General features: G+C 39.9%; 1 protein-coding gene across 2 annotated transcripts in view; it reads right to left on the bottom strand.

Moving 5' to 3' along the window:
• Window positions 1-27039, bottom strand: part of PCSK5 (proprotein convertase subtilisin/kexin type 5) — a 224994-nt gene that overhangs the window by 19926 nt on the left and 178029 nt on the right. For both annotated transcript variants that reach the window (XM_041489485.1, XM_041489484.1), the window contains exons 22-27: window positions 17661-17797; window positions 15475-15672; window positions 15073-15141; window positions 6219-6261; window positions 3752-3894; window positions 2433-2633 (exon numbers count right to left, since the gene is read on the bottom strand). In XM_041489485.1, coding sequence (XP_041345419.1) covers window positions 2433-2633; window positions 3752-3894; window positions 6219-6261; window positions 15073-15141; window positions 15475-15672; window positions 17661-17797 — 791 coding nt within the window. The remainder of the gene's footprint in view (window positions 1-2432; window positions 2634-3751; window positions 3895-6218; window positions 6262-15072; window positions 15142-15474; window positions 15673-17660; window positions 17798-27039) is intronic.

Here is a 27039-nt window from a genome sequence, read left to right as displayed (position 1 = left end):
CGACAATGATAGTGACTGCATTCCCTAAATTTTATCGGTTTTCAGAAAGATTTAGATAATGAAGAAAAGAATTGTGACAGATTGTGAAACATAGAATGGTTTTGGTTGTTTGGTTTGCTTTCTTTTTTCCCTTTTAAAATGATCCTTGTATATTAAAATGTTATCAGGGTGTGAAATGCGCTGCAGTCTCTAACCAGGAACAACCTTAGCAGTGTGATGCGCTGCTAGAGCTAAATGTGTTTTCATCCTGCCTTCCTGGATCCTATGTTTTTTGTTAAGGACCTTTAGCATGCAACAAGAATTTCCAGTATAGACAGTACAGTTGGAAATCTGGACTCAGCTGATGTCTGCCCCTTGAATGAAATAATCAAAGAAATGAGTGAGTAATATTCAAATCAAAAATCAACCATTCATGTTGCATTGTTTTTAAACAATGACAATTATTTTTATGTGAACTGTATGAGACTACAGTATCTGAATAGGAAACTTCAGAAAATGTCAATAAATGTAGTTACTAAAGGATGTAACTTCAATAAACACAGTGGCAACTTAATTATGTTTTGACTTGAAGATTACTTCCATGTGGAAACCTGGAGGAAAAAGGCTCAGGACACCCCCAGCTTCACATCACTTTCCCAAAAGTTACATGCAAAAGGTACAGCAGCTGCCACACTGAAGGAATGAATCCCTGCAGGTCTGTCCAAGAGGAGCTGTACAGCCACCAGCCATGTTCCCTGGGATCCCATCACCAACTGCAGCATGAATCCTCTGTCTTTGGAGCAGTCATTGAAGTCCAAGCCAGTACAGCACTGAGTGAGACATATCTTTCAGTTTGAAATGTCCCTGAGACAGATGTATTTTTACTACTGGAAGGAAAGATGAATGATATGCAAGACTGAGAGAAAGAAGTTTCATAGGACAGTTCATTTATGCAGAACTGCATCAGATATCTGCTCAAAAGAAAAAATTTGGCAAGAAGTCACCATGTTCAACAGTGTGAGAAAGAGATAATCAATAAATAGACCAGACTACAGATGTGGTCTTTTCATGGCACTGATGTAGATGTAGTCTTAAGTTGAAAAAAAAACCAAATTTACTTCTATGGATTAAACGCAAGGAAATGCAAGTAGGAGATCAATTTTCTATTAATATTCTTATTTTTATGTCTCTCTGATTTTTTTTTTTAAGCGAAGAATGACTATTCCTATAATCTATAATACATAATTTCTCCAACAGATAGGCAATTAACTGAAATGGTCAATATTTTTCTGAAAGTATTAATTACTGTATTTTAGTTTCTAATACAAGCTCATCTTGATCTAAGGATTGTCATTCTTGGAAGTGTTTGATTCAATTGAAAACACAGGAACAAGGAGAATATGTTCACTTGACTCAAAGATACAGCTAGTAATCTGGTCTTTTACTCCATTCAGCAAACATCCCTGTCAGATACATTCCATGTGTGCTTAAAGACTCTTAGTGTGGTAAATCCCTAAACTTTATAATGGATTCTTCTACTGTCCCATTATAAAATTTGAAAGTCCCCTTTTTTTCCAGTGGCACAGTTTTATTTTGTAGCACAAAATTTCAACTGTTCTTTATATGTTCACGTAATGGGAATGACAAATAGTCTATATGTGCCCTCTTCATTTAAAACTTTTTAAATAAGAAATTTGTGACAGTACTAGGTTGCATACGAAGATAGATAGGAAGGAAAATAATGTTTAAAATTATTACATTGGTCCTCTCAACTTCTCTAAATAAAGGCATTTTTGTTCCAAATAGCTTTTGAATTTTTGGGAGCTTTTTTGGAATAGAGAATCCTCATGCTATGGATGAGACCACAAAAAAAAATGTAATTACATTGTCAAGGTTGTGGAAATGGCCAGCGTAGGACCAGAATGTCAGAATGTAGCCCTACAACCCATATTTGGTCTCCCAGAAAGCAGTGCTGATCTATACAGAGAAAGGAAAGAATAGAGAGGATAGATTTTTTTTCACACCGTACACACTAATAATTGAACCCTATATTATTTTCTATTTCCTCCCACTAATATTGACTTCTCTGGAGGGTACAAATAGCCACAAAGTTGGTCTAAAACCTAATTTACAATGCACCTAGTAGTTTAGATAAGGAACTCCCAGTACCTTAATCTCTTACTCATCTTTTATATTTTTAATTTTTTTTCTCAATTATATTTTTAATCTTTATTCAGATTAGATAGCTAAGAAACACCTATATTGTATTGGCATGCTCTACTATTTGCAGGAAAATGAATTTCAGTTTGTGGAACCAATGGGTTTGGTCAGTATACTTTTAAAATTACAAAAGTGATGTTTCAAACAGTCTGCAAGATCTTGCTATATTCTTTCTAAATTTTGTAATAGTCTTCAGAAAAACAGAAAATATTACAAGACGTGTTTCAACTTACCCCTCCAGAACTTCCCAGCTGGCAGAGAATTTCCTGGGTTCAGGCACTGCCCATGAGACAGTTGGAAACTGTTTTTGCACCCAGTGCAGTCCTTGTAACTGTACCCAACACAGGTTACGCAGCTCCTGTGGCAAGGCTCACATTCTCTAGAGATGCCATCAGCAAAGAAGCCATCTCCACACTCACTCACACATGTGCCATCTGCAAGAGAAACAGAGCCCGGAAGCACAATGACCCCTGTCCATCCCTCTGTCTCCAGCAGAAATGGTTTAAGAAAAAAAGAGCATGTAAGAACAAATGAAAAATTTTGCAGCTATAAAAAGTCTATTTTTTTACCATGAAATCTAAATTCAGTTCAGTTTCATATGAGAAACTTCACAAACTTCAAACCAATCTGCACTTAAATTTACCTCTAACTTGGCTTTAATAGATATACTAAACATTGGTACATATAAATCTAATGGAAGTCCGTGCCTGGGTAAAAGTTTTATGGTGACTCTTAACAATTAACTGTCTCAATAAAAAATTAAAGACTAGATGCCCCTAAGATTTTTAGATATATGCAAATTTTAGACATATGCAAATTTATAGGATTTCCAGTTTCTGCTGAATATGAAGTTAAGCTCAGGTCTTAAACTGATTCAGATAAGGTTTTGCATACCTCATCAAAACCTCTGGAAGTTGTAGCACTTATGGCTTTTTGAGTTTTGTCTAATTTCAATTTAAAGAAATCATAGTCCCACAGCTCACCCTGGTTGTGACCACAGAGTTTTCCACAGAGCATGGTGCCACTACTGGGCACTTTCAATAGCCAGGGCAAGAAAATATTATAACCTCAGGAATTCCTGTGGTTCATTTTTGGCACTGTGTCTGAACCAGACCTGCCTGATGTATGGCTTCTTTTCAAAGCTCGGAGATTCCTACTCTTGTGTGAAGCTGGTGTGGAATTTAGTGGTTTTGACTGAGTTTTTTTCAGAGTGTTTAGAAGTCAAAGTAAAACTGGACTTGTAAATAGTAGGAAAACATTTAAATATGTTTCTGTAGTTAAAAACACCTCCTTTCACAAAGTCTGAATAAAATACAAGTTTTTTTTATGTGCCGGAAAGAGCTGAAATTCAAGTATATAATCCTTTGAACCAAATTACACTACTGGGTAACATACTCACCTTACATTAAGGCAGATGCCTGATTTTGCAAAGAGCTTCCACTGTCTCCATAGAAGAGATTTATGAATTTGAGAATTTGGACTGAGAGTATTTTTCTAAAGCAATAATCTAAAATATGCTTGTGTATTATGCCATTATTTGCACATTGCTTACCTGAGAGATAGAATCCTTCCTCACACGAGTCACACCCATCCTTGTCACATTTATCACAGTTGCTAGGGCAATCTCTACACTGCCAAGTACTTTCATCTCTGTAGGTATTTTCTGGACAGTATTTATAGCAATGCTGTTTATACCTGTAAGATAAAGTTGAACATCATTAGTAAGTTTCTTTTAAAGATCATTGAGTTTCTTTTCTGTGTGTTTCTGGGAAGGGTAATTATAAAGCATGATTAGCATAATGAACAAAAATTATTCCTATAATGAGGACTTAAAGTGTAGTTGTGGTTATGTTGTTTATTCAGCTAGCAAAGTCATGTTTCCTAATCTCAGGATTCTTAAGTATGATTAATTTTATTTTATTTTTCAAAGGTAGGCAGAAACCTCAATACATGCTTCATTAAAAATTATTACATCATGATTGTAAAGAGCTGATTGCTTGTAAAAACATATAATCAAGTGCCTTTGTTTATAGAGTCACCATAATCAATATTTTATTTTCCAATTTTTCAGATATCTATAAATGCTGTCTTTGAAAAGCAGTAATGTTCTTTTCTCTCCATTTAAATTTTAAATTATTTTTTATTCATTTGCGTAAATTCCATACATTTATAAGTCTTATGAACTTCACATGCCAGAACTAGACACAACATACTAAAAGCAAATTTGTTCCAAGTCCATATGCACTGTTTAACTTTTTGACACTTTTTGTTCCATATTCATCTCTTCTGATATGCGAAGGTTCCACCAGTCCAGAAGTTTTAACAGGTCTCAATACTGAATAACTAGCTAGTCTTCCGACATTTCCAAAGTCTTTTTCCCATTTACTGTTTCTCACACAAGCAATTTAAAGCATGAGACAACATACACAGCACAGATCTATGTAGTAAAGTGCTTATTTTTGCTTCAGAAAAATGTGTAGTCATGAAGAGCTATATATATACAGCTATACTTACATGTAATATTTTTGAGTGCATGTTATACAGATTCTTGGATCATCTGAAATTAAAGATATAAAATTATGTAAATAATTTACACTGTAAAAACCAGAATGCCAAAAAGAACTTTTTTTACACCAATTTTATGTTAATATTTCTTACCCTAAAATAATTACAGTTGTAAAAAGAACATTGTTGTCTCTGAATCTCTGTTCACATTTATTTTGAGATGGAATCTTCCACAGATCCTGGACTGTATTTTCATAGTAACCTGCAGCTTTTTAGTCCTCTAGGACTCCAGTCCTTCTGGATTAGCATAATCCAGGTACCAGGTACCTGGAAGGAGCTAAGTCCTTAGGAAGTGATGATCTGAAAAGCAGAACCTTCACAGGGGCTCAGGTTGGGTCAAATGAACTGTTAAAAAAAGACTGCAACTTACCTGAAACAATAATTTCGTCCTATTTCTTTATTTGTTGCAAAGGTAAGTTAAAAACTTTTGACACCTCTAAAAGCATACTAATCAGTTTAAATTTCAAAATCCTGAGCTAGACAAGACCGTTTCTGTGTTTGGAGAGGGAGTAATGGTGGAAGATGTGGTGGTAAGCCTTTTGGGGAAACTTTCCCACCAGACAACTAATTTTTGTATTCAAAAAATTTGTTGAATGAACAGGAAAATGTTATGCAGCTTTTAAAACTCTTAAAATTATGGATTTGACTCCAAAAATGAAGAACATTTTTTATTCCTTCTGTTATCTTCTATTCACTATTTCTTTCACCTTTAGCCAAATATCCCAGAAGCAGCAGAATGGAAAGAAATGGAAAAACCTGGGTGAATGTATTTATAAAGAGAATTACAGAATCATAGAATATTCTGAGTTGGAAGGAGCCAGAAGGATCATTGAGTCCAGCTCCTGGCTCTACAAAGCAGCATCCTCAAGAGTCACACCATGTGCCCAAGAGTGTTGTGCCAGCACTTCCTGAACTCTGTCAGGCTTGGTGCTTCCCTGGAGAGCCTGTTCCAGTGCCCAACCACCCTCTGGGTAAGGAACCTTTTCCTGATATCAAACCTAAACCTTCCCTGACACAATTTCAGCCCATTATCTTGGGCTGTCACTGCTTTCTGGTCACCAGAGAGAAGAGGTCAATGTCTGACCCTCCTCTTCTTCTCATGAAGAAGCTGTGGACTGTAGCAAGGTCTCCCCTCAGTCTCCTCTTCTTTAGCCTGAATAAAATGAGTGACTCAGGTGCTCCTCATAAAGCCTCCCCTCTAGATCCTTCACCGTCCTTGTGGCCCTCCTTTGGATGCTCTCTCATAGCTTAATGTCTTTTATATAAAAAAGACATTAGAATAACTAGCTAGTCTTCCGACATTTCCAAAGTCTTTTTCCCATTTACTGTTTCTCACACAAGCAATTTAAAGCATGAGACAACATACACAGCACAGATCTATGTAGTAAAGTGCTTATTTTTGCTTCAGAAAAATGTGTAGTCATGAAGAGCTATATATATACAGCTATACTTACATGTAATATTTTTGAGTGCATGTTATACAGATTCTTGGATCATCTGAAATTAAAGATATAAAATTATGTAAATAATTTACACTGTAAAAACCAGAATGCCAAAAAGAACTTTTTTTACACCAATTTTATGTTAATATTTCTTACCCTAAAATAATTACAGTTGTAAAAAGAACATTGTTGTCTCTGAATCTCTGTTCACATTTATTTTGAGATGGAATCTTCCACAGATCCTGGACTGTATTTTCATAGTAACCTGCAGCTTTTTAGTCCTCTAGGACTCCAGTCCTTCTGGATTAGCATAATCCAGGTACCAGGTACCTGGAAGGAGCTAAGTCCTTAGGAAGTGATGATCTGAAAAGCAGAACCTTCACAGGGGCTCAGGTTGGGTCAAATGAACTGTTAAAAAAAGACTGCAACTTACCTGAAACAATAATTTCGTCCTATTTCTTTATTTGTTGCAAAGGTAAGTTAAAAACTTTTGACACCTCTAAAAGCATACTAATCAGTTTAAATTTCAAAATCCTGAGCTAGACAAGACCGTTTCTGTGTTTGGAGAGGGAGTAATGGTGGAAGATGTGGTGGTAAGCCTTTTGGGGAAACTTTCCCACCAGACAACTAATTTTTGTATTCAAAAAATTTGTTGAATGAACAGGAAAATGTTATGCAGCTTTTAAAACTCTTAAAATTATGGATTTGACTCCAAAAATGAAGAACATTTTTTATTCCTTCTGTTATCTTCTATTCACTATTTCTTTCACCTTTAGCCAAATATCCCAGAAGCAGCAGAATGGAAAGAAATGGAAAAACCTGGGTGAATGTATTTATAAAGAGAATTACAGAATCATAGAATATTCTGAGTTGGAAGGAGCCAGAAGGATCATTGAGTCCAGCTCCTGGCTCTACAAAGCAGCATCCTCAAGAGTCACACCATGTGCCCAAGAGTGTTGTGCCAGCACTTCCTGAACTCTGTCAGGCTTGGTGCTTCCCTGGAGAGCCTGTTCCAGTGCCCAACCACCCTCTGGGTAAGGAACCTTTTCCTGATATCAAACCTAAACCTTCCCTGACACAATTTCAGCCCATTATCTTGGGCTGTCACTGCTTTCTGGTCACCAGAGAGAAGAGGTCAATGTCTGACCCTCCTCTTCTTCTCATGAAGAAGCTGTGGACTGTAGCAAGGTCTCCCCTCAGTCTCCTCTTCTTTAGCCTGAATAAAATGAGTGACTCAGGTGCTCCTCATAAAGCCTCCCCTCTAGATCCTTCACCGTCCTTGTGGCCCTCCTTTGGATGCTCTCTCATAGCTTAATGTCTTTTATATTTTAATTTTTTTTTTTTTTTTTTTTTTTTTATTGTGGTGCCCAGACTGCACACAGTCCTCAAGGGAGGCTGCATCAATGCAGAACTTTCCCTTTTTGAACTTCACATTGGTTGGTCATTGCCCAGTCATCTAATTTGTTGAGGTCTCTCTGCAGGACCTCCCTTTGATGAATTCAACAGCTCTTCCCAGTTTTGTACCATCTACAAACTTGCTTAGGATCACTTCCAGTCCTGCATCCAGGTCCTTTATGACAATGTTGAAGAGCACAGGTCCAAGAATGGATCCCTCTGGAACCCCACTGGTGACAGGTCACCAGTCTGATGTCACCCCATTCACTGTCACCCTCATGACTGACCTTGAGCCAGTTGCTCACCCACCCCATGATGAGTTTATCCAGCTGTGTGCTGGAAGTTTTGTCTGGAAGATCATTATGAGAGACTATGCTCTTCATTTCTGGGATAGTTAAAGAGAGCACTACCTCACCTCCTGAATCAAGGAATCATGGAATCCATTAGTTTGGAAAAGAACTCTGAGATCAGCGAGTCCCACTTTTCACCAAACACCCTGACAACACTAGATGCCATGTTCAGTCTTTCCACAAACACTTGCAGGGATAGTGACTCTACCACCACCCTGGGTAGTCCATTAGGTGTAACCACCATTTCTGTGATGAAATTCTTCCTAATATCCAATCTAAACCTCCCCATGTGCAGACAAAACCCACTTCTTCTCATCCTGCTGCTAGCTGGCTGAGAGAAGAGGTTGACCTACACCTGGCTACAACACCCTTTCACACAGTTGTAGACAGTTCAGAAGTTCCCCCTGAGCATCCTTTTCTCCAGGCTAAACAGTTCCAACTCTCTGGCTTCACGGAGTTGTTGTGGTCAAAGCACTCGGTCTTTCCAGTGTCCTGAAATCTCTTTTCATTAACTTTGAGCTTCTTGTTGAAATATCACTGGCACCCCTGTGAAAGCAATAGTAAGCAGTATTTCAAAGGCTCTCTTAACCCCTTCATTTTTTTGGTGAGGTCCCTGATTTCTGCCCCAAGGAGGCAGCAAACTTCCCTGCAAAGAAGATCTGGTCTGCAGATGGTTTAGATTATATTTGTTTTAATGTATATTTTCCTCAGTAATTCCAGCAGAAAGATTCAGCAGTTAACGTTTCTTGACTGTTTTGATTCATGAAGCTTCTGAACTGCAAATTGTTGAAGGAGTAGAAATACACGCTTTGTTTGTATATGTAATTTTAGAAGTATGTTTGGTCAGTGGCTTCTGAGCTAGGTGAATTTTCTGGTCTGATCTGTTGTGATCTGAGTAGTTTTCTTCCATGCTTTTATTTCTATGGAGAACTTTAAACTGAAATCTGGAATATTCTGTACTTGCAGAACTCAAGGTTCGGTCTCATATCTTAAGCTTTTCCAGTGATTTTTCCCAGGTCTGGATTTTACACAGGAAGTAGTTTTTCCTTTCTCAGAAAAAGAAAAAACTCAAAGAAAGAAAGTTTTTTCAATACATGCACCTTGTATCTTCAGTGTGGCAGGAAATTCTCTTTTACCCACACTCCAGGGAAGGCAACATGCTCCTATGGAATATTCTGCCTACCCTGAAATGTCAGGACTGAAAATCAGAGAACAGTTCCAAAACTCGCTGGGCATTTGTTTCTGCACAGATTGCACATTATCACTGCAGAAGCTTGTAGAAAGAAGTCTTACTATCTGAAAATCTAAAACCTCTTCTGCAAGACTAACCTCTTGTGGAAGATTTACTCTGAGATAAAACACTATCCTTATGGTAATTTTGTCTTGAAAGCCAAGGTCTATTCATTATCAGGGACACATTGAAGAAATGAAGTTTTCCTTTCTCTTTCTTAGGTTGCTATGGGAACCAGAGAAGTTTTCACTCTTTTATCATTAATGATAAATCTGTATCTGTAAGCCCGAGTCCGTGGACAGTGCTGCTCTTTCAGCTGCCTCACACTTCCTTAAATCTTCTCCAAATGCTTTTCTTCCCATTCCCACAGCCTTATAAACTCTATGTTCCTCCATTCGACTTTGTATAATGGATCCTGTTGATCATTTGTGTATTATTTATTCTCACTTTCAGCATTTATAGCTTTGTGTTCTTCACATCGACCTTGTAACCTCAACCAAATTAAATAGTTAGGTTCTGGATGACCTTTGAGAGTGGCTCAGGATTTACCTTGCTAGATCAAAGAGGCTAAATGCCACACTTGGGCCTAAATAACTCTTTGGCAGGCCTTTATTCTCAGGGACATGACTCTTTGGGTTTTCTCATTAATTTCTTTTGTAAGCTATCTTTGAAAGAGAATAGATTCACTCTGCACCTTACTGAGGAGTACTTTACTCTCAGTGTTAGCCTTTGAAAACAGTCCTAGTGCAAAGGTTACAAAGTCATGCCATGGTGCTCACTGGAGAAATTTGGATGGATCAAAAGTTGGTATATATTGTATTTTGCTGCATGGAGATGAGGTATTCTGTAGGAACCCATAAGAACTATTCATAACACAAGATGTTTTACTTTCACAGGGTGGGTGAGGTGAGTGGAGGAGAACCCAGAAGTAATTAAAAACTGGCTCAGGAAAGTGTGGCTCCTTGGGAGCACACTGTCAGGAAGATTAGCACAGCAAATTGAGAGGATGCCTGACTCACACAATCACTTCTGAGAGGAAGAACCTCCTCCACTGATTCCTATGGGTTATCTGTGTGAGCTCCATGTGCTGCAAATATTTACCTCCTCAGTGAACTAGGTGTGTCTTCTTACTTAGCATTATTAGTTACTTGTGTGGCAATTTCTGCTTGTGAAATGTATATATGCAAGCCAGTAGATATGGCACGTCAGAGAAGTTTGTCACATATCACCTTCAAAGGTATACACATTTGGTGTCTATTCATTATGTAAGTGCAAAAGGGCATATGTATATTGTATGATTAGAGAGAGAGCTAAAGTTGTTTGAGAAAACACTTTAGTCCCCATGTTGTATTTTAGGCATAAGAAACAGAAGCCAAGATTTTTATGTTCTTGCATTTTATTGACTCTGAAATTCTCTTTGAATAATTACTATAAGTGGCTGTGAATCTATGGTTTTATCTTATTTTTTTCTCTTGTTTTAGGTGTTGATTTATAGCCACAGCCTTTCTAAAAAGGAAATTTTGACTTTGAAGAAGGTGTCTGACATTCATTATAGTTTTAAAAGTCTGGAGAAAATCTGAATGTTTTCCTGCAGTTATCTAAATATGTGAGTAAGTGAACTTATATTGAGAGGTGGAAGGTAAATGCTGCAATGGCATGAAGAAAATCCTCTTCCTTAATATTTTTTTGCTGCAGAACTTTATCTTTCAAAAGCTGCTTTTGTTGAGGAAGCTGGATTTAATTTTGTAGACTTCATAATGCTTACTGGCACCCACCAGAAAAAAAGACATTAAAGTTTAATCAAAACCTGATGGTCAAAGGTAATGAAGAGCTGCAGCTCCCATCTTTCTGCATCAGAGGGAGCAATACTGTGCTTGTGTTTGCTTGCACTGAAATGAGGAAGTGTTTGAAGTTTTAAGGAATTTAAACATAGATACTCAGGTCACCCTTAAGCCTTGGCTTGTGCCTGAGCGAGAGTCTGCCTTTCAGGTTTTGTGGGAAGTTGTGCACAAGGATGACAATTTAGGCTCCTGTGGCATCAAGGAGAGCTAAGGGCACCCCAGAGCATGTGGGCAGGACAAAGAGAGGAGGTGAACTCTAATGTGCACTGCCATTGTTTGGACACTGTGTACACAAAGCTGTAGATTTTCTGGGGATTAGCACTGTCTAAGGCAAATTTCCTATCAACGTATCTCAGGACTTGTCAGTGTCTGCAGGAAGAATGGTACCTGTGACCATTAAAGATTCTTTATATCCTTAAAATTTGAGTGGCCTCTGAATTAATGAAGTGAAACAGAAAGAAAATAATTAACTGAATTTAAAAGAAAGCATAATTTGTATTTTAACTACATAGACTTACCTGTCATTGATTAAGTCTCTCTCAGAGCTCCTATCTTTGCTCTTAGACTTTCAGTGTTGATACAGTGAAGATATATTGCCACACTGGTGCCTTAAAACAAAACCAAACTTGGAGGAAACCAAACAGATTTGACTACATTCCTTGAGGATTCCAGGAGGTCTTACAAACAAACAATATCTACTTTAGTATCCTCATACCTGGTGAAGAATAACCTGCAATGTTACTGTATGGGTTTTACTACTTCTCTGAAATGCCTGATATGGGATGCAAAGTATGAAACCATTACAAAAGTATGATACCTTGTCTTAATCTGGATGTAGTCTCTACTGGTCAAAGAGAGACTGCCCATGCAGACTTGCTCTGTTCTGCTGGCATACGGCATCATGCCAGATGGAAGCAAATTTTATTAATTTTATAATATATGCATAATATCTGTGCAAAGCAGGACAACATGGCCAGAGACTGCAGGTGGTGGTTTGATCTATTACTTAGTGCCTTGTGAAAATGATTTTTTGAGCAAAACTCTTTCAAGCTAGTAGGAAAACAGGCAATTCAGTTATCTTAATATGATTATATATTCCTCCTAAAAACTAGACTTCTCTCTACAAGAAAAGAGAAAAATATAATAATCTTTGTAATTTGTAGATAGTAACAGAATAATTTGCATTTTGATGGTTTAGAATGTTTAGAATTTAAATTGAATAAAACTTCTATAAGTGACCTTGTGCTCAGTATAAACTGAAGAAGTTAATTAGTTTTACTTCTTAGAGTTTGTATTGAAGGATCTTAAAGCACTTCAGAAGGAGAGGTGCTGAATGATTTTCTATGAGAGAATGGTCTTCAGTCAGCTGAGGATCCATAAATATGCACAAAGTATATTTGCAGTTGTATATATGAGCAACTACTTTTCAGTATGTGAACTATGTAAATTTTTATTCAAATTGCTATGATTACTACATTCCTTTTTTTCCCCCACTGCAGTTTTACCTGAAATTTTCATAGTATTGAACTTTTCCCACACCTTCTCTACAGAACAGATTAAATTATTCTAGAATAAATAATTCAATTATGTTAAAGGGAAGATAGGACAAAGAGACTGCAAGACCCTCCAGCAGCCACCTAATTTTAAAAGGGAGTCTGTAGAAAGGCTATGAAGATGTGAAACTAAATGTAGCACATTCCTTATCTTCTCACCTTGAAATTTTAGTGTTTTAAGTTATTTTGGCAGTGTAATTTCTCTAGCGCTTGCAAAATAGTAAACTTCTTGGAGGAGATAGGCATGAAAGTTTTTGCTTTTCAGGGTTTTTTTTAATGAAAGATTCTAAATACATCAGCTTTCTGATTAGACATGAGAAAGCCATTACTGTACTTAACTTATCTATGAATGAAGTTGTTGATATGCCTGAAAACTCACTGAATGTTTAGAGTAAAAATACAAGCAAATATTTACCATACAATGTGGACAGATATAGGTATCTACAATAGCTACCTGACTTATTTTAAGTTGAGGCTTACAGGTTCTGATTTATTTCAAGAACACATTATAGTTTCCAAAATCTGCTTGGGACTGTGCTTTTAGGCCACTACTGTTCTTCTCTTCCAAGTAGAACAGTAAACCAATCTCTGACTCTCAGTAATATATGCATCATGAGCACCAAAGGCTTTCCTTAATAGAATGCCTGTAAATAAACTCTGGCGTCTTAATACTTCTGACTTTACATAGCAGTGAAAATTAATTCAGTATTTGTTTTACCTACATCCATTCTTTTGATCATTGAAGCTCTTAAAAGCCCTCTTTTAAATCAGAACTTTGAGTGCAAGAAGTTGAAAGTATGTAATGAATGTTATGGATGATTAATATTAAGAGATCAGTGATCCTCCCAGGAAAAAGTCAAACAAGTACAGCCCCTTTTCCTGTACGTCAGCTGACCATGAACAGCCTTTCAGTCTCCTTATGCACACATATTCAGTTCATAACAAAGAAAATCTTCCTCTGAGTCACTTGAAATTACTATATTTTTTAAAAAGTTGCTATTCATACATATCAAATGTCTACCTAACTCAAAACACCAATTGCCACTACATAGTTTCACAAGAAAAACAAAAATTTGAAGTCAAAATCACTGTAAAAACCACAGAAAATATTAGCAAGGGGAAGTAACATCTGATAGATGACAGGTATTGAAACATAAACTCTCCCTTAACTTCTCCTCCCCTCCGCCAAGCAGGCAGCTGCCATGAATCTGGATAACACACCATACAAAAAGGAGACCACAGTGTAGTTGCATTCATGTTAAAACCACCTCTTCGTTCAAAATATTGACAGGGGCCATTGTAGTCACAGAGGAAATCCTAAAGCTTGGCTGAATTCACACGAAATGGCTGGTCATCAGCATCAAAGGAAATTTTTTATGGTATCACATACTAGATTGGACAACTGGCAGAAAGAAGGAATTATGTGATGAAAATCCTTACAGTAAATTAGGTATGCCAGTTAGTGTAGCCAGAAAAAGAGCTGGACAGACAGTTGTGGTTCAGAGTTTGTTGCAGACAATGGCATGCCAATACTGTGCTGTTCTAAGTTTTGCAAAACTGGTAACTCAAATCCAGAAAATGTCCCAGCTGTGGATGGCAGCTCTGAATGTGAGGGATACATTTTTTATGGAAAGGGCATATTTTTACATCCAAGGTTTTCACTTGTGGAACATGACAAAGCAGAATCTGTGCTTGCCTGGAGGAGAGCGCCACACCCCTCTAACAGACTCCCACGGGTCTATAAGTGTTCACCCATGATTGCACCCACTGCACTTGCTGACTTCTTAGGAACAGTCTCACTTTCTCTGGATATTTGGGTAGAAGGAGAACCCCCTGAAGCTGTAGGGCAGCTGCAACAGCCACATGGCAAGCACTTTGTGATGTGGAAGCTGAGATTCCACCTGAATCCCAAAGCCCTCTTTTTATCTAACACTGCTGGCTGCATTTTCAACTCAGTGTATTTCCTTTCTTTTCTGTTTCACAGGAATGCCAAATTAACTGCACATGGATGAATTAGCCTGCACCAACCTTGAAATGTATACAAGGAATTTTTTAGGGCAGCAGCATTGTTATTGCAATAAATTGTTCTTGAATGAAATGTAAAGATTGCCCTTATGTCTATATCCTTGAAGAAAAAGGACAGGGTGGCAATCTGTTTTGAGGTGTAGAAAATTCTGGGTCTGATAACAGTTTAACAGCTTTAGAAAGTCCATAAATCTTTCAGTCTGAGTATGGCATTCAAACAGGAAAAAATAAAAGTTCTGCAAATTTTAATAGCTAAATTATTAGAAAATTATTCTTCTTTATGCTGACTATACATTTTAGAAATTTATTTCAAAAATAAATATAGTATGGTGTATAATCTACTTGGTGAGAAGCCACCTGCACCAATGACTAATTGCTCATCAGCATGCACTTAAGCTAATGACAAGAGAGAGGGGAACTAAATTTTCCCTACTTAAGAGTAACAATAAGGTTGATTGAGGGATTATTTACCCTGTCTGCAGTTCTGACATCCATCTGAACATGGTATGCAGTCTTCAGAGTCAGGATCTTCGACTTCACCTGTGTTTTGCAAATCATCATTTTAATTCTAGATAATGCAACATTTGGAAGCACTCAGCAAGGTTCCTGGAAATAAACTTGATTCAAATCAAAAAAGGAGAAAGACTCATGAAAATTTGTTTTCTCATTTGTTTTTGCATAACCCACTCAATTTGAGGAAAGCACTCTTACTTCACAATAACATGATACTAGAAGAGGGTCAGAGCTGGAACTTGAGGACCTCAGGGTCAGGTCTGAAGACTGTGTATTTCAAAACATTTTTTAATATGCTTAAGCAGATTTCTGTAACAATTTCAATAGAGTATTTGTTATCTCTTACTGAAGAATGCTTACCTTCTCTACAAGTATGCTTCTGACACACATTTTGAGTAAGGTAGTAGCCTCTGAAACACCTTTTGCAGTGGCTGAAGTTCAGGCACACCTCACAGTGGGCAGGGCAAGGCACACAGGAATGCTCCAAGTGGTAGTGACCTGGAGGACAGTTGTCTCTGCACTCCCCATGATACAGGAAACGTTCCACCCCTCTTCTGTCTGTGCAGCAAACAAATGGGAAAAATTTGTCAGGCACAGAGGGCATTTGGGGTCTGTAGTCCTGCACTAGAGACACTGACTGCTAAATTTTACAGTTTTGCACCAAATGAGATGTATAAAAGTTTCAGGACCTTTTCACATTCCTGGGGATTTATGGCATATAAAATGTCATGCTAGAGAACAATTACTCTTTACATCCATCAATCTAATTAAAAAAAACCCAAGATTTTTCCATCACTGAGTTCTCTTGCAGAGGACAAACAAGTATTTGTAATGTACATGCAAATGTACAATTATTATTTGTAAAGCAAAATGGTCCATTTCACCTTTGGAAGGAGTCAATCTGTCCCTAGAAGATTAAACTGTAATCCTCAGCTCAGTGAAATCATCTAGATTTGATTTTAAATAGCAGATGTGCAGCACTAGCTATTAAAGCACAAACATTCTTGAATGCATGAGAACTGGGAGCTCTCCTCCTCCAAATCCTGCTGAGTCAAGCCTGTGAAAACACATATAACTTCATGTGCTATGTGCTGCAGTATGGGGAGACTTCTAACCGGTTGCCCTACAGTAGAAATTACACATATAACTGTGTTAAGTGTATTTCATTTCCTTAACTGCCAACCAAGAATTTGCTTATCAGAATTTATTTTTGAAAATGCAGAGAAAGCAGCTACACTGGGCAAAAATGCTGCACCATAAAACAAGTTTAATTTTATTTATTTTACTTTTCATGCACAAATCTTTAATTTTCTGGCCTCCTTAGGGTGTGAGTCTCATCAGCATTTTAATTTCTTGACCTACAGAAATACAGAAATATATCTTGCTGTCCTCCGTAAGGGAGAGACTTGGGGAACAATTATACAAACTTGGTCTCACATTAGACCTGAAGTACCAATTGAAAACTTCATCTACTGCGTCACATTTCCCAAAGTGAGAAAGTCAGTGTCATCATCAGTATGACTAATTAATGCCATACTAGTGTTTCCTTGTAGTTTAGACTCTTATTACTAAATAAAGTCCATGCTATTGTTGATTAGGACTGAAATGGAAGTAGCAGCTGAAATGAAAAGGCTGTGAATCCATTGTGAACCCCCAGAACACAGCTCATAAAAAAATTACTCTTTATTATAAATTACATCTTAAATATTCATTTCCAAGGACAGTTCAGAGTAGTTGCACATACTTGCTGGTAATAGCCTCAGGTTTTTGCTAATCAGATATTAGAGAGACAATAGGAAATAATTTTTTAAACTGTATTTCCAAAGGAGAAGAGTGGGTTTTTTGAATTTCTACAAAATTAGCTACATTAGCCCTCCTCTCAACCTAAGATCTACAAAAATATGTGTTGGTGATAAGCTTCTCTTTGAAAACCTTGTTTGTTCAGCTCTAGGGACAAAGCAATCAGCTCTGGGTTCCTCCAGTAGAACCCACCACACTTATTTTTTAGCCTTTCCCAGAGAGATGCTGGGGAAAGCAGCCTGGCTCCCTACCTGTTTGCGCAAACTGGCTCCATTTCAGTATAGCACATCCTGTGCAGCAGGTGGAGGAAGCGTGTATGAAGCTTTCTTTTCCAGAAGCAGGCTATAAGGTTTTCTGGGTTTTTGGGGTGGTTTTTTTTTTTTTTTTGTTTGTTTGGTTTTTTTTTTTTTTTTTTTTTTTTTTTTTTTTTTTTTTTTTTTTTTTGGTTTTTTTTTTTTTTTTTTTTTTTTTTTCTTGTTTCAGTTTCTGTTAACATAGCTCCTACTGAAAAAACACCAAGGGAAATGCATGAACTTGAAAGGACAATACAGAGTTGTGTTTTCATATACTTAAAAAAAAAATTGAGTTCAATTCCCTTCAGAGTCTCAAGAGGATTATGATACAGATTGGTAATAAAAGCACTACTCATTTTATTGGATCTAACAACTGGCCCTTGAGAGCTGAAGGAAAAAGGAATTTGGAGGCCAAGTGAGGGGGAAAAGCTGGCAAAATGAAATCTTACTTACCTGTTCCGCAAGTGGTGCATTTGTTAGGTTCACTTCCACTGCAGTCCAGGCAGGTGTGATGGCATAAGTGACAGTGCTGTTTGAATTCAAACTTTCCCCTGGGACATTGCATAACACAGCGGCCATCATCAAAGACACTTTTAAAGAAGACAGAGGCATGATTACAAATTTAGCTACTGTTTGTTCATTAAATCTAAAGGAAACTAATAAGAAACTCAATAAATTCTTCTCTCCCTCTATTTACAAGTCCTTGGACTTCAAGACTTTGTTTTCCTGATCTTATTCATAGTATTTACTATATGAAAAATGCTTTAAACATGAATCTTAGACTTCAAAGACCACTTTTTGGTCCTTTACCTAGCTGTCCTTATATCACAATCTCTGACAGTGGTCCCATGTGCCTTCTAAAAGGAAGGAAATACTTGATCTTTGTGAAGAACTAACTGATCTGTTTTACTTTTAATACTTTTAAGCCTTTAAAAAGTACTATGGCTTCAGTAATACAACCTTGTACATGAAGTCGTATCTGAATATTCAGCATTCAGGAGTTGTGTTTTAGACTTACATGTTGTTGTGACTTAGGAATGATATTTAGTAATTTAGTTTTCCCACTGAAACACTCCAAACCATGCTCAACTGCCCATCCTCCCTCCCCCTCCTCTGCTGGGGATGGAGAGGAGAATTGGATGGACAAAAGGTAAAGATCACCAGTTGAGATAAGAACAATTACTGGAAACAGCAAAGAAATAAGAAAATGAACAGGAACAGGAACAGTATCAATTACAAAGCTCACAACAGCTGAGCAATTCTCATGCCAGTGCTCACAACTGTACCGCCCCTGACCACACCTGACTGGCCATGCCGTGACTGGAAAGGGACCCCTTCTCACACTCCTGGAGCTAACAGTGCAGCAGTTTAGAAGAACTTCCAAGTCCTAGCCCTGCCGCTCCTGACTGCTGCAGAAATTGACTTGCCCATCTGACACCTTCCAGTTACACACACACACACACACACACACACACACACACACACACACACACGTATATGTATACATACACAAGCACAGGTATAATTTCCATAGTCAACGGCTGTCCCTCCAACATGTCTGTTAAATTCATCTAGTCCAAGACTGTGGGTTTTACCCATCCCAGACCTTCCAGGACAGGAGGGCTGGTGTGCTACCAGCTGGCTGCTGCATGAGGAACTCACAATTAGTATATCTGGAACTGGCTATACTTGTTGACCATGGTAGTTATAGAATACTCTGTGTGTATGTAGTGTCATTCAGCAACAAATATACAGTTCAACATTACAGACTGTTCTTACACAAAAAATCAAATCCCCTTAAGTAACACATAGTGTTTCCCTGGCCCTCTGTCCTCCAAGTTCACCAGGTCCCACAGATGGATTTACCTTTGCTTGAGGCAGGACTAATTCAACCTATCTTCCATAACATTCCTCTTATGCACCACAAGGCTTTATCCCCTTCTACAGTATATGGGGTTTTGTTTAGGCAGGATGAGCTCAACTGGTAGAGCCACAGGTGTTAATTAACCACGTGGCCTTTGCTTTTTACCTGTGTTGCCAAAGATCTTTTTCCATTGGTTCAACCACCTCCGCAGAGAGTTTGCTATCATTTATTGAGTGTAAAGGTAGAGAGAGTGCTGGCCATTTCTCTCATTAAACAATACCTACAGCCATCTGAATTGCTTTCAGCCCTGCAATTTGACATGATCTACCTCAATATCTTCTGTGACTTGCTGTGTAGAACTCCCTACAGTACCTTTCCACTTTTAATGTATCCCTACAATATGGCAGGAAACATCAGTTGATAAAGTATATTACTTTTCATTTTCTTTCAGCCAACAATATTGTGGGACATCTTCAGCCTCTTACTTTCCCCTCCTCTGATGATGAAATTTTAACTTTTGGGCCAGTTCACGATGGCTTCCAAGATCCCTGGGCAATTGTGGTTTCCTGAGGTCACAGTGCGATTGGTACAACCACTTATTCCATGTAGCATGGTGGATGATGTGTGGAAGGGACTTCTTTTTGAAATCCAGACATTTGCTGACAGTCAGAATGCTGAGAGGAGCTGTGTTTCTTCTAAAACAGCTCGAACCCCTTCATAAGCTGTCAGCATGTTCTTTCCAGCTGGGGTGTAGCACACTTCAGATCTGCTGTGTCCCTGACTCCAGAACCCTGGTGCTTGTCCTCTACTCTCCCCTGAAGCTCTTTTCCAGAGACTTCAGGAAGGACCATTTTCCCTGGCTGCAGTGTGGAGCACATTTTTTACAACCTGTCCTGTCCTGACTGGCCCAGGGGCTACTGCATAAACAATCTCCTATTTAATTTGCAAAAAACTTGTAGCTATTCAAGACCTCTCTAAAAATCATTCTTCTTTCCTGCCACATGATAGAGAGGATGTGCAATCTGACTTTAATCTGGAATATGCATACTCCAAAACCCCACAGCACTTAGGGAAAGCTCATGGGATTTTCTAGCTGTTTGGTCTGGACATAGCTGCTATTTTGTTGACAACATCCATTTTAAACTGACAATGTGCCTCTTGTCATGTAAAACCTTTGGGATGATCTGAATTATCTTCTCTCTAATTTTCCTAATTTTCCTAATTCTTTCATTTTCCTCTGCTGTGTTTCCCCAAACAAAGATGTTATCAATGTATTGCAAGTGTTGTGGAGGCTATGCCTTTTCTAGCGCAGTTCGGGCCCGTCCATGGCAAACAGAGGGGCTGTTTCCACCCTCGGGGTGAGCATCTCCAGCTGTACCAAATGCCCCTCCAGCAAACTGTGGCCTTCACTCTTCTGCTGAAGGAAAGGAGAAAAACACATTTGCAATAAAGATAGTGGCACTACTTTGCTGCCTTGGACTCCAGTTTTTACTGAAGTTCCAGCAGTGCTCAGTAGTGGTGTGACTTTGTTCAGGCTGTGACAGTCCACTTGTCAATCTCCACTGCACTTACTCACTGGCCATATGGGACTACTGAAGGGTGAGTGAGTCTTGCTGGCCGCTCACTGAGTCTCCAGTTCAGGACCCATCTCATTGCTGGGGTTCAGAGTCCCGGCTGACGTGGTGTTATCAATGGTGCACTGCTGTGGTGGTGATGTTTTTTATTCAACCCTCAGCAGTCCCACAGCAGGAGGGTCCTCTGAGAGACCAGACAAGGTGTTCAGCACTTTAACTTCCTCTGCCTCCACATCAGCTATCCCAAAAGCCCAAATGTGACTTTTGGGTCCTTGAAATAGCCTCTCTTGAGGCAATCTCTGCTAAGGATTCATGGGACCTCCAGGCCAGTCACAGTGGGGTGTGTTTGCCATTCATTCCATTCATTCAGGGTCACTTCAGCTTCCAGTACAGTCATGTGTTGAGATCTCCCTCTCACCCCAGAAACAGAGATGGATTCTGCCCCTGCATATCTTGATGACATCAGGGTATACTGTGCACTAGTGTCAGCTAAAACCTTACGCTCTTGTGGGTCTCTTGTGCCAGGCCATGGGATCCACACAGTCCAATAGATCTGATTGTCCTTTTCCTCCCCCTGGCTGGAGGCAGGGCCCCTCCAGGCCTGGTCAGAATACTCATTGCTGGCTTCTTGTAAATATAAACTGGAGAACTTCAAGAGGATTGGAAGTGACATCATCTCTCTTGTTCTTGTCTGAGTACTTGTCCAGCGGAAACTGGAGAGGCATTTATCCTTGAAGAATTTCCTGTGATGGTTGTTCTTCCTCTCAGCTCAGATACCCATGTGGCCAGGGCAGAGGTGGGTTTTCCATCCCACTTCCTCATGTCTTCTCTGTAGTCACACAGGAGAAAACACAGGTTACCTCTTTGTGTGTACTGTCTCTCCCACACAGTGGGGCACTTGCTCCTGGTAGTAGAGGCTCTAGACTGTATTGGTGGGGCAGGCATGGGTCTCTCTAACTTTCTTGAGGCTTTCAAATCTGTCCATAGTCTTGGACAATCTTTCCACAAGGTCCTGATTCCTCTTCATTCGTAATGAAACAAACTGAATTGGTCCTGGATTTCAGCTTCTGTGTAGTACAGGAGCAGCTGCAACCTGCATGTGTTGTTTCAGCCGCAATTTGAGTGGTTGTGGTGCCGGTTGGTCTGATTTCCTCCTCCTTTCCCTGAGGGCACTGTCTCGTGTTGACCTGCGTCCAATAAAGAGTAGGCAGGATCCAGCATACTGCAATAAGTTACTTGTTTATGGAGTTGCCCCGGCATTTTCCTTGTAAATATTCTATCAGTTTATTAGGGTCCTGTGGCTGCTCAGGAGTGAAGGATGAACTTCCAAACCATTGTAAGAGAGAATTTTCCCCAGACAGTGCCGTTTTCTCCCATATTCTATGACACTCCAATCTACCTGCACTCAGATAAAATCTTTGAATGACCTTCCTAGAAATCTCTTTCTTGACCCTAAATGTGGTTTAGACCACACCGAGGAGACATATCAGACAACAAAAAGAACATGAATTCCTTAACATCCAAAGGAAATAAAAAATTCTCACAAGCTGTCTGAAGGAGAAAAGGGAGGTGAAAACATGGGGAAAATAACCCACTCCTGTTCTCCCACAGGCTCGGTATGAGTATTAATGTATTCCCAAAAGTAGATAAGGGTTGAAGATTCCCTGAGATAAGAGTAGAAGAACAGCTTTGGATACACATATGTCCTGGATTGCCAAGCAAATTGTTTTCTATTTACCTTCTGTATGGCAGCTGTCTCCTGTTAAGTGGGCAATTTTCCTTTTCACTTCCACCTGGAGACATCTGCTGATAATAGGCTGTGGAATGTCACTGCATGGCTGATAAGAGTTACAGCATCCCATTGGGAGATGCTCCACCCAGAGGGAGGAGCCAAGCATTCCTACCCAGATGTAATGTGGAGATTCTGGAATACCAGTAGGCTTCTCCACTGGATTTTCCAGAGGAACAGCTGTTCTCTTCTCCTGGGTCTTCAGAGGAAGACCACACCTTTCTACCGCATCCCTGCTCTGACAGAACCTCACCTGACACTCCAGGAGGGCTGCAGCCACAATTCCAATTGGACTCCTACCAACACCCTGACCAACAGGGTGCCAGGTCGTGTTCTGACTCTGTCAGTGTTGGTTTAGTTTACTGCATTGTTCATTTAATCTTTTTATTTTCTTCCCTATTAAAGAACTTCCCTGCTCCCATATGTTTTGCCAGAGAGCCCCTTAATTTAAAATTTATAGCAATTTCCATTTTCCCTGGCTGCAGTGTGGAGCACATTTTTTACAACCTGTCCTGTCCTGACTGGCCCAGGGGCTACTGCATAAACAATCTCCTATTTAATTTGCAAAAAACTTGTAGCTATTCAAGACCTCTCTAAAAATCATTCTTCTTTCCTGCCACATGATAGAGAGGATGTGCAATCTGACTTTAATCTGGAATATGCATACTCCAAAACCCCACAGCACTTAGGGAAAGCTCATGGGATTTTCTAGCTGTTTGGTCTGGACATAGCTGCTATTTTGTTGACAACATCCATTTTAAACTGACAATGTGCCTCTTGTCATGTAAAACCTTTGGGATGATCTGAATTATCTTCTCTCTAATTTTCCTAATTTTCCTAATTCTTTCATTTTCCTCTGCTGTGTTTCCCCAAACAAAGATGTTATCAATGTATTGCAAGTGTTGTGGAGGCTATGCCTTTTCTAGCGCAGTTCGGGCCCGTCCATGGCAAACAGAGGGGCTGTTTCCACCCTCGGGGTGAGCATCTCCAGCTGTACCAAATGCCCCTCCAGCAAACTGTGGCCTTCACTCTTCTGCTGAAGGAAAGGAGAAAAACACATTTGCAATAAAGATAGTGGCACTACTTTGCTGCCTTGGACTCCAGTTTTTACTGAAGTTCCAGCAGTGCTCAGTAGTGGTGTGACTTTGTTCAGGCTGTGACAGTCCACTTGTCAATCTCCACTGCACTTACTCACTGGCCATATGGGACTACTGAAGGGTGAGTGAGTCTTGCTGGCCGCTCACTGAGTCTCCAGTTCAGGACCCATCTCATTGCTGGGGTTCAGAGTCCCGGCTGACGTGGTGTTATCAATGGTGCACTGCTGTGGTGGTGATGTTTTTTATTCAACCCTCAGCAGTCCCACAGCAGGAGGGTCCTCTGAGAGACCAGACAAGGTGTTCAGCACTTTAACTTCCTCTGCCTCCACATCAGCTATCCCAAAAGCCCAAATGTGACTTTTGGGTCCTTGAAATAGCCTCTCTTGAGGCAATCTCTGCTAAGGATTCATGGGACCTCCAGGCCAGTCACAGTGGGGTGTGTTTGCCATTCATTCCATTCATTCAGGGTCACTTCAGCTTCCAGTACAGTCATGTGTTGAGATCTCCCTCTCACCCCAGAAACAGAGATGGATTCTGCCCCTGCATATCTTGATGACATCAGGGTATACTGTGCACTAGTGTCAGCTAAAACCTTACGCTCTTGTGGGTCTCTTGTGCCAGGCCATGGGATCCACACAGTCCAATAGATCTGATTGTCCTTTTCCTCCCCCTGGCTGGAGGCAGGGCCCCTCCAGGCCTGGTCAGAATACTCATTGCTGGCTTCTTGTAAATATAAACTGGAGAACTTCAAGAGGATTGGAAGTGACATCATCTCTCTTGTTCTTGTCTGAGTACTTGTCCAGCGGAAACTGGAGAGGCATTTATCCTTGAAGAATTTCCTGTGATGGTTGTTCTTCCTCTCAGCTCAGATACCCATGTGGCCAGGGCAGAGGTGGGTTTTCCATCCCACTTCCTCATGTCTTCTCTGTAGTCACACAGGAGAAAACACAGGTTACCTCTTTGTGTGTACTGTCTCTCCCACACAGTGGGGCACTTGCTCCTGGTAGTAGAGGCTCTAGACTGTATTGGTGGGGCAGGCATGGGTCTCTCTAACTTTCTTGAGGCTTTCAAATCTGTCCATAGTCTTGGACAATCTTTCCACAAGGTCCTGATTCCTCTTCATTCGTAATGAAACAAACTGAATTGGTCCTGGATTTCAGCTTCTGTGTAGTACAGGAGCAGCTGCAACCTGCATGTGTTGTTTCAGCCGCAATTTGAGTGGTTGTGGTGCCGGTTGGTCTGATTTCCTCCTCCTTTCCCTGAGGGCACTGTCTCGTGTTGACCTGCGTCCAATAAAGAGTAGGCAGGATCCAGCATACTGCAATAAGTTACTTGTTTATGGAGTTGCCCCGGCATTTTCCTTGTAAATATTCTATCAGTTTATTAGGGTCCTGTGGCTGCTCAGGAGTGAAGGATGAACTTCCAAACCATTGTAAGAGAGAATTTTCCCCAGACAGTGCCGTTTTCTCCCATATTCTATGACACTCCAATCTACCTGCACTCAGATAAAATCTTTGAATGACCTTCCTAGAAATCTCTTTCTTGACCCTAAATGTGGTTTAGACCACACCGAGGAGACATATCAGACAACAAAAAGAACATGAATTCCTTAACATCCAAAGGAAATAAAAAATTCTCACAAGCTGTCTGAAGGAGAAAAGGGAGGTGAAAACATGGGGAAAATAACCCACTCCTGTTCTCCCACAGGCTCGGTATGAGTATTAATGTATTCCCAAAAGTAGATAAGGGTTGAAGATTCCCTGAGATAAGAGTAGAAGAACAGCTTTGGATACACATATGTCCTGGATTGCCAAGCAAATTGTTTTCTATTTACCTTCTGTATGGCAGCTGTCTCCTGTTAAGTGGGCAATTTTCCTTTTCACTTCCACCTGGAGACATCTGCTGATAATAGGCTGTGGAATGTCACTGCATGGCTGATAAGAGTTACAGCATCCCATTGGGAGATGCTCCACCCAGAGGGAGGAGCCAAGCATTCCTACCCAGATGTAATGTGGAGATTCTGGAATACCAGTAGGCTTCTCCACTGGATTTTCCAGAGGAACAGCTGTTCTCTTCTCCTGGGTCTTCAGAGGAAGACCACACCTTTCTACCGCATCCCTGCTCTGACAGAACCTCACCTGACACTCCAGGAGGGCTGCAGCCACAATTCCAATTGGACTCCTACCAACACCCTGACCAACAGGGTGCCAGGTCGTGTTCTGACTCTGTCAGTGTTGGTTTAGTTTACTGCATTGTTCATTTAATCTTTTTATTTTCTTCCCTATTAAAGAACTTCCCTGCTCCCATATGTTTTGCCAGAGAGCCCCTTAATTTAAAATTTATAGCAATTTTATGTGGGGGGGGGGGGGGGGGGGGGGGGGGCGTTTACATTTTCCATTTCAGGGGAGGCTCCTGCCTTCCTTAGCAGACACTGTCTTTTCAAACCAAGACAACATCCCAGATAACCCTCGCTTCCCTTGATGTTATAATGTCATAAGCTGCTATCACACAGTACAGAAAGAGAGCAATCCTGATCCTCCTCCCTCCTCTGAAACAGAATATTGTAAGGAGCATATAGAGCATATATGGAGGCATATACAGGGTCAGGTACCACATTCATAAACTACACAAATGCTCAGGTCTGTTGTTATCTCAACCCTTCATGCCCGACACTGGATGCCAAACAGGGCTGGTGGTTTAGCAATGAAATACTCCAATTCCATGCTCCCACCAAAACACTCCAAACCACATGCTTCTTACTCAGTCTCCCATCTCTGGCTCCCTGAGGTGGGATGGAGAGAATTGCAGGCATGAAAGGTAAAGAACATGGGTTGAAATAAGAGCAATTTACTGGAAACGAAAATGAAAAACAAAAATGAAGAGTAACAGCAAGAGTCAATAGTGGGGTGTACAGCAGTAGAGCAGTTCACATGCCAGCACTGCCCTCTGTGCCATGGAGCCCCTGACAATACCTGAACCTTGCCATGCTCTGTGGCTGTAAAGGGACCCCTGCCCCTGGAAATAAGATTAGGTAGCACTGAATAACCTCCCAGTCCTAGTCATGCCCCTCCTGTCTGCTGCAAAAATTAACTCCATCCTGGCTGGGACCAGGACATACATCTACCTATAAGTACGTAGGAGTCTGGCTGCTAAATTACTTCCTTTTGCTGGATAATTAAACATTTGTTAAAGAATCCTTTTATGTGATAAAAATGTATGGTTCATTTTTCACTGCTTCTTAATGTCTACTGTTTCAATTTGCTTGGGAGAAAAATAGAAATGCATCAATTTGTGCATCATTCATAGACAACTGAAAGAATGTAAAACAAGTTGGCTAGATTTTGACAGTGTTTTCCCTCCTAAGAAAATAAGAAAGGAAATGCTGTAATCCTCTACACTTAACTGCTTTGAGCACTTTGGTATCTGAGGACTTGGGATTCAGTTTCTAGAGAAGCTGAGCAACATTTTGGCCATTAGTACAGACTTTGAGTACACCTAGACAACAATA

The sequence above is a fragment of the Pyrgilauda ruficollis genome, unplaced genomic scaffold (genome assembly GCF_017590135.1).
Source record: "Pyrgilauda ruficollis isolate IOZ18807 unplaced genomic scaffold, ASM1759013v1 scaffold94, whole genome shotgun sequence".
In the NCBI taxonomy this organism is placed as follows: Eukaryota; Metazoa; Chordata; class Aves; order Passeriformes; family Passeridae; genus Pyrgilauda; species Pyrgilauda ruficollis.
Note: the sequence above shows the minus strand (reverse complement) of the source record. Positions and strands in the feature narration are given on the sequence as shown.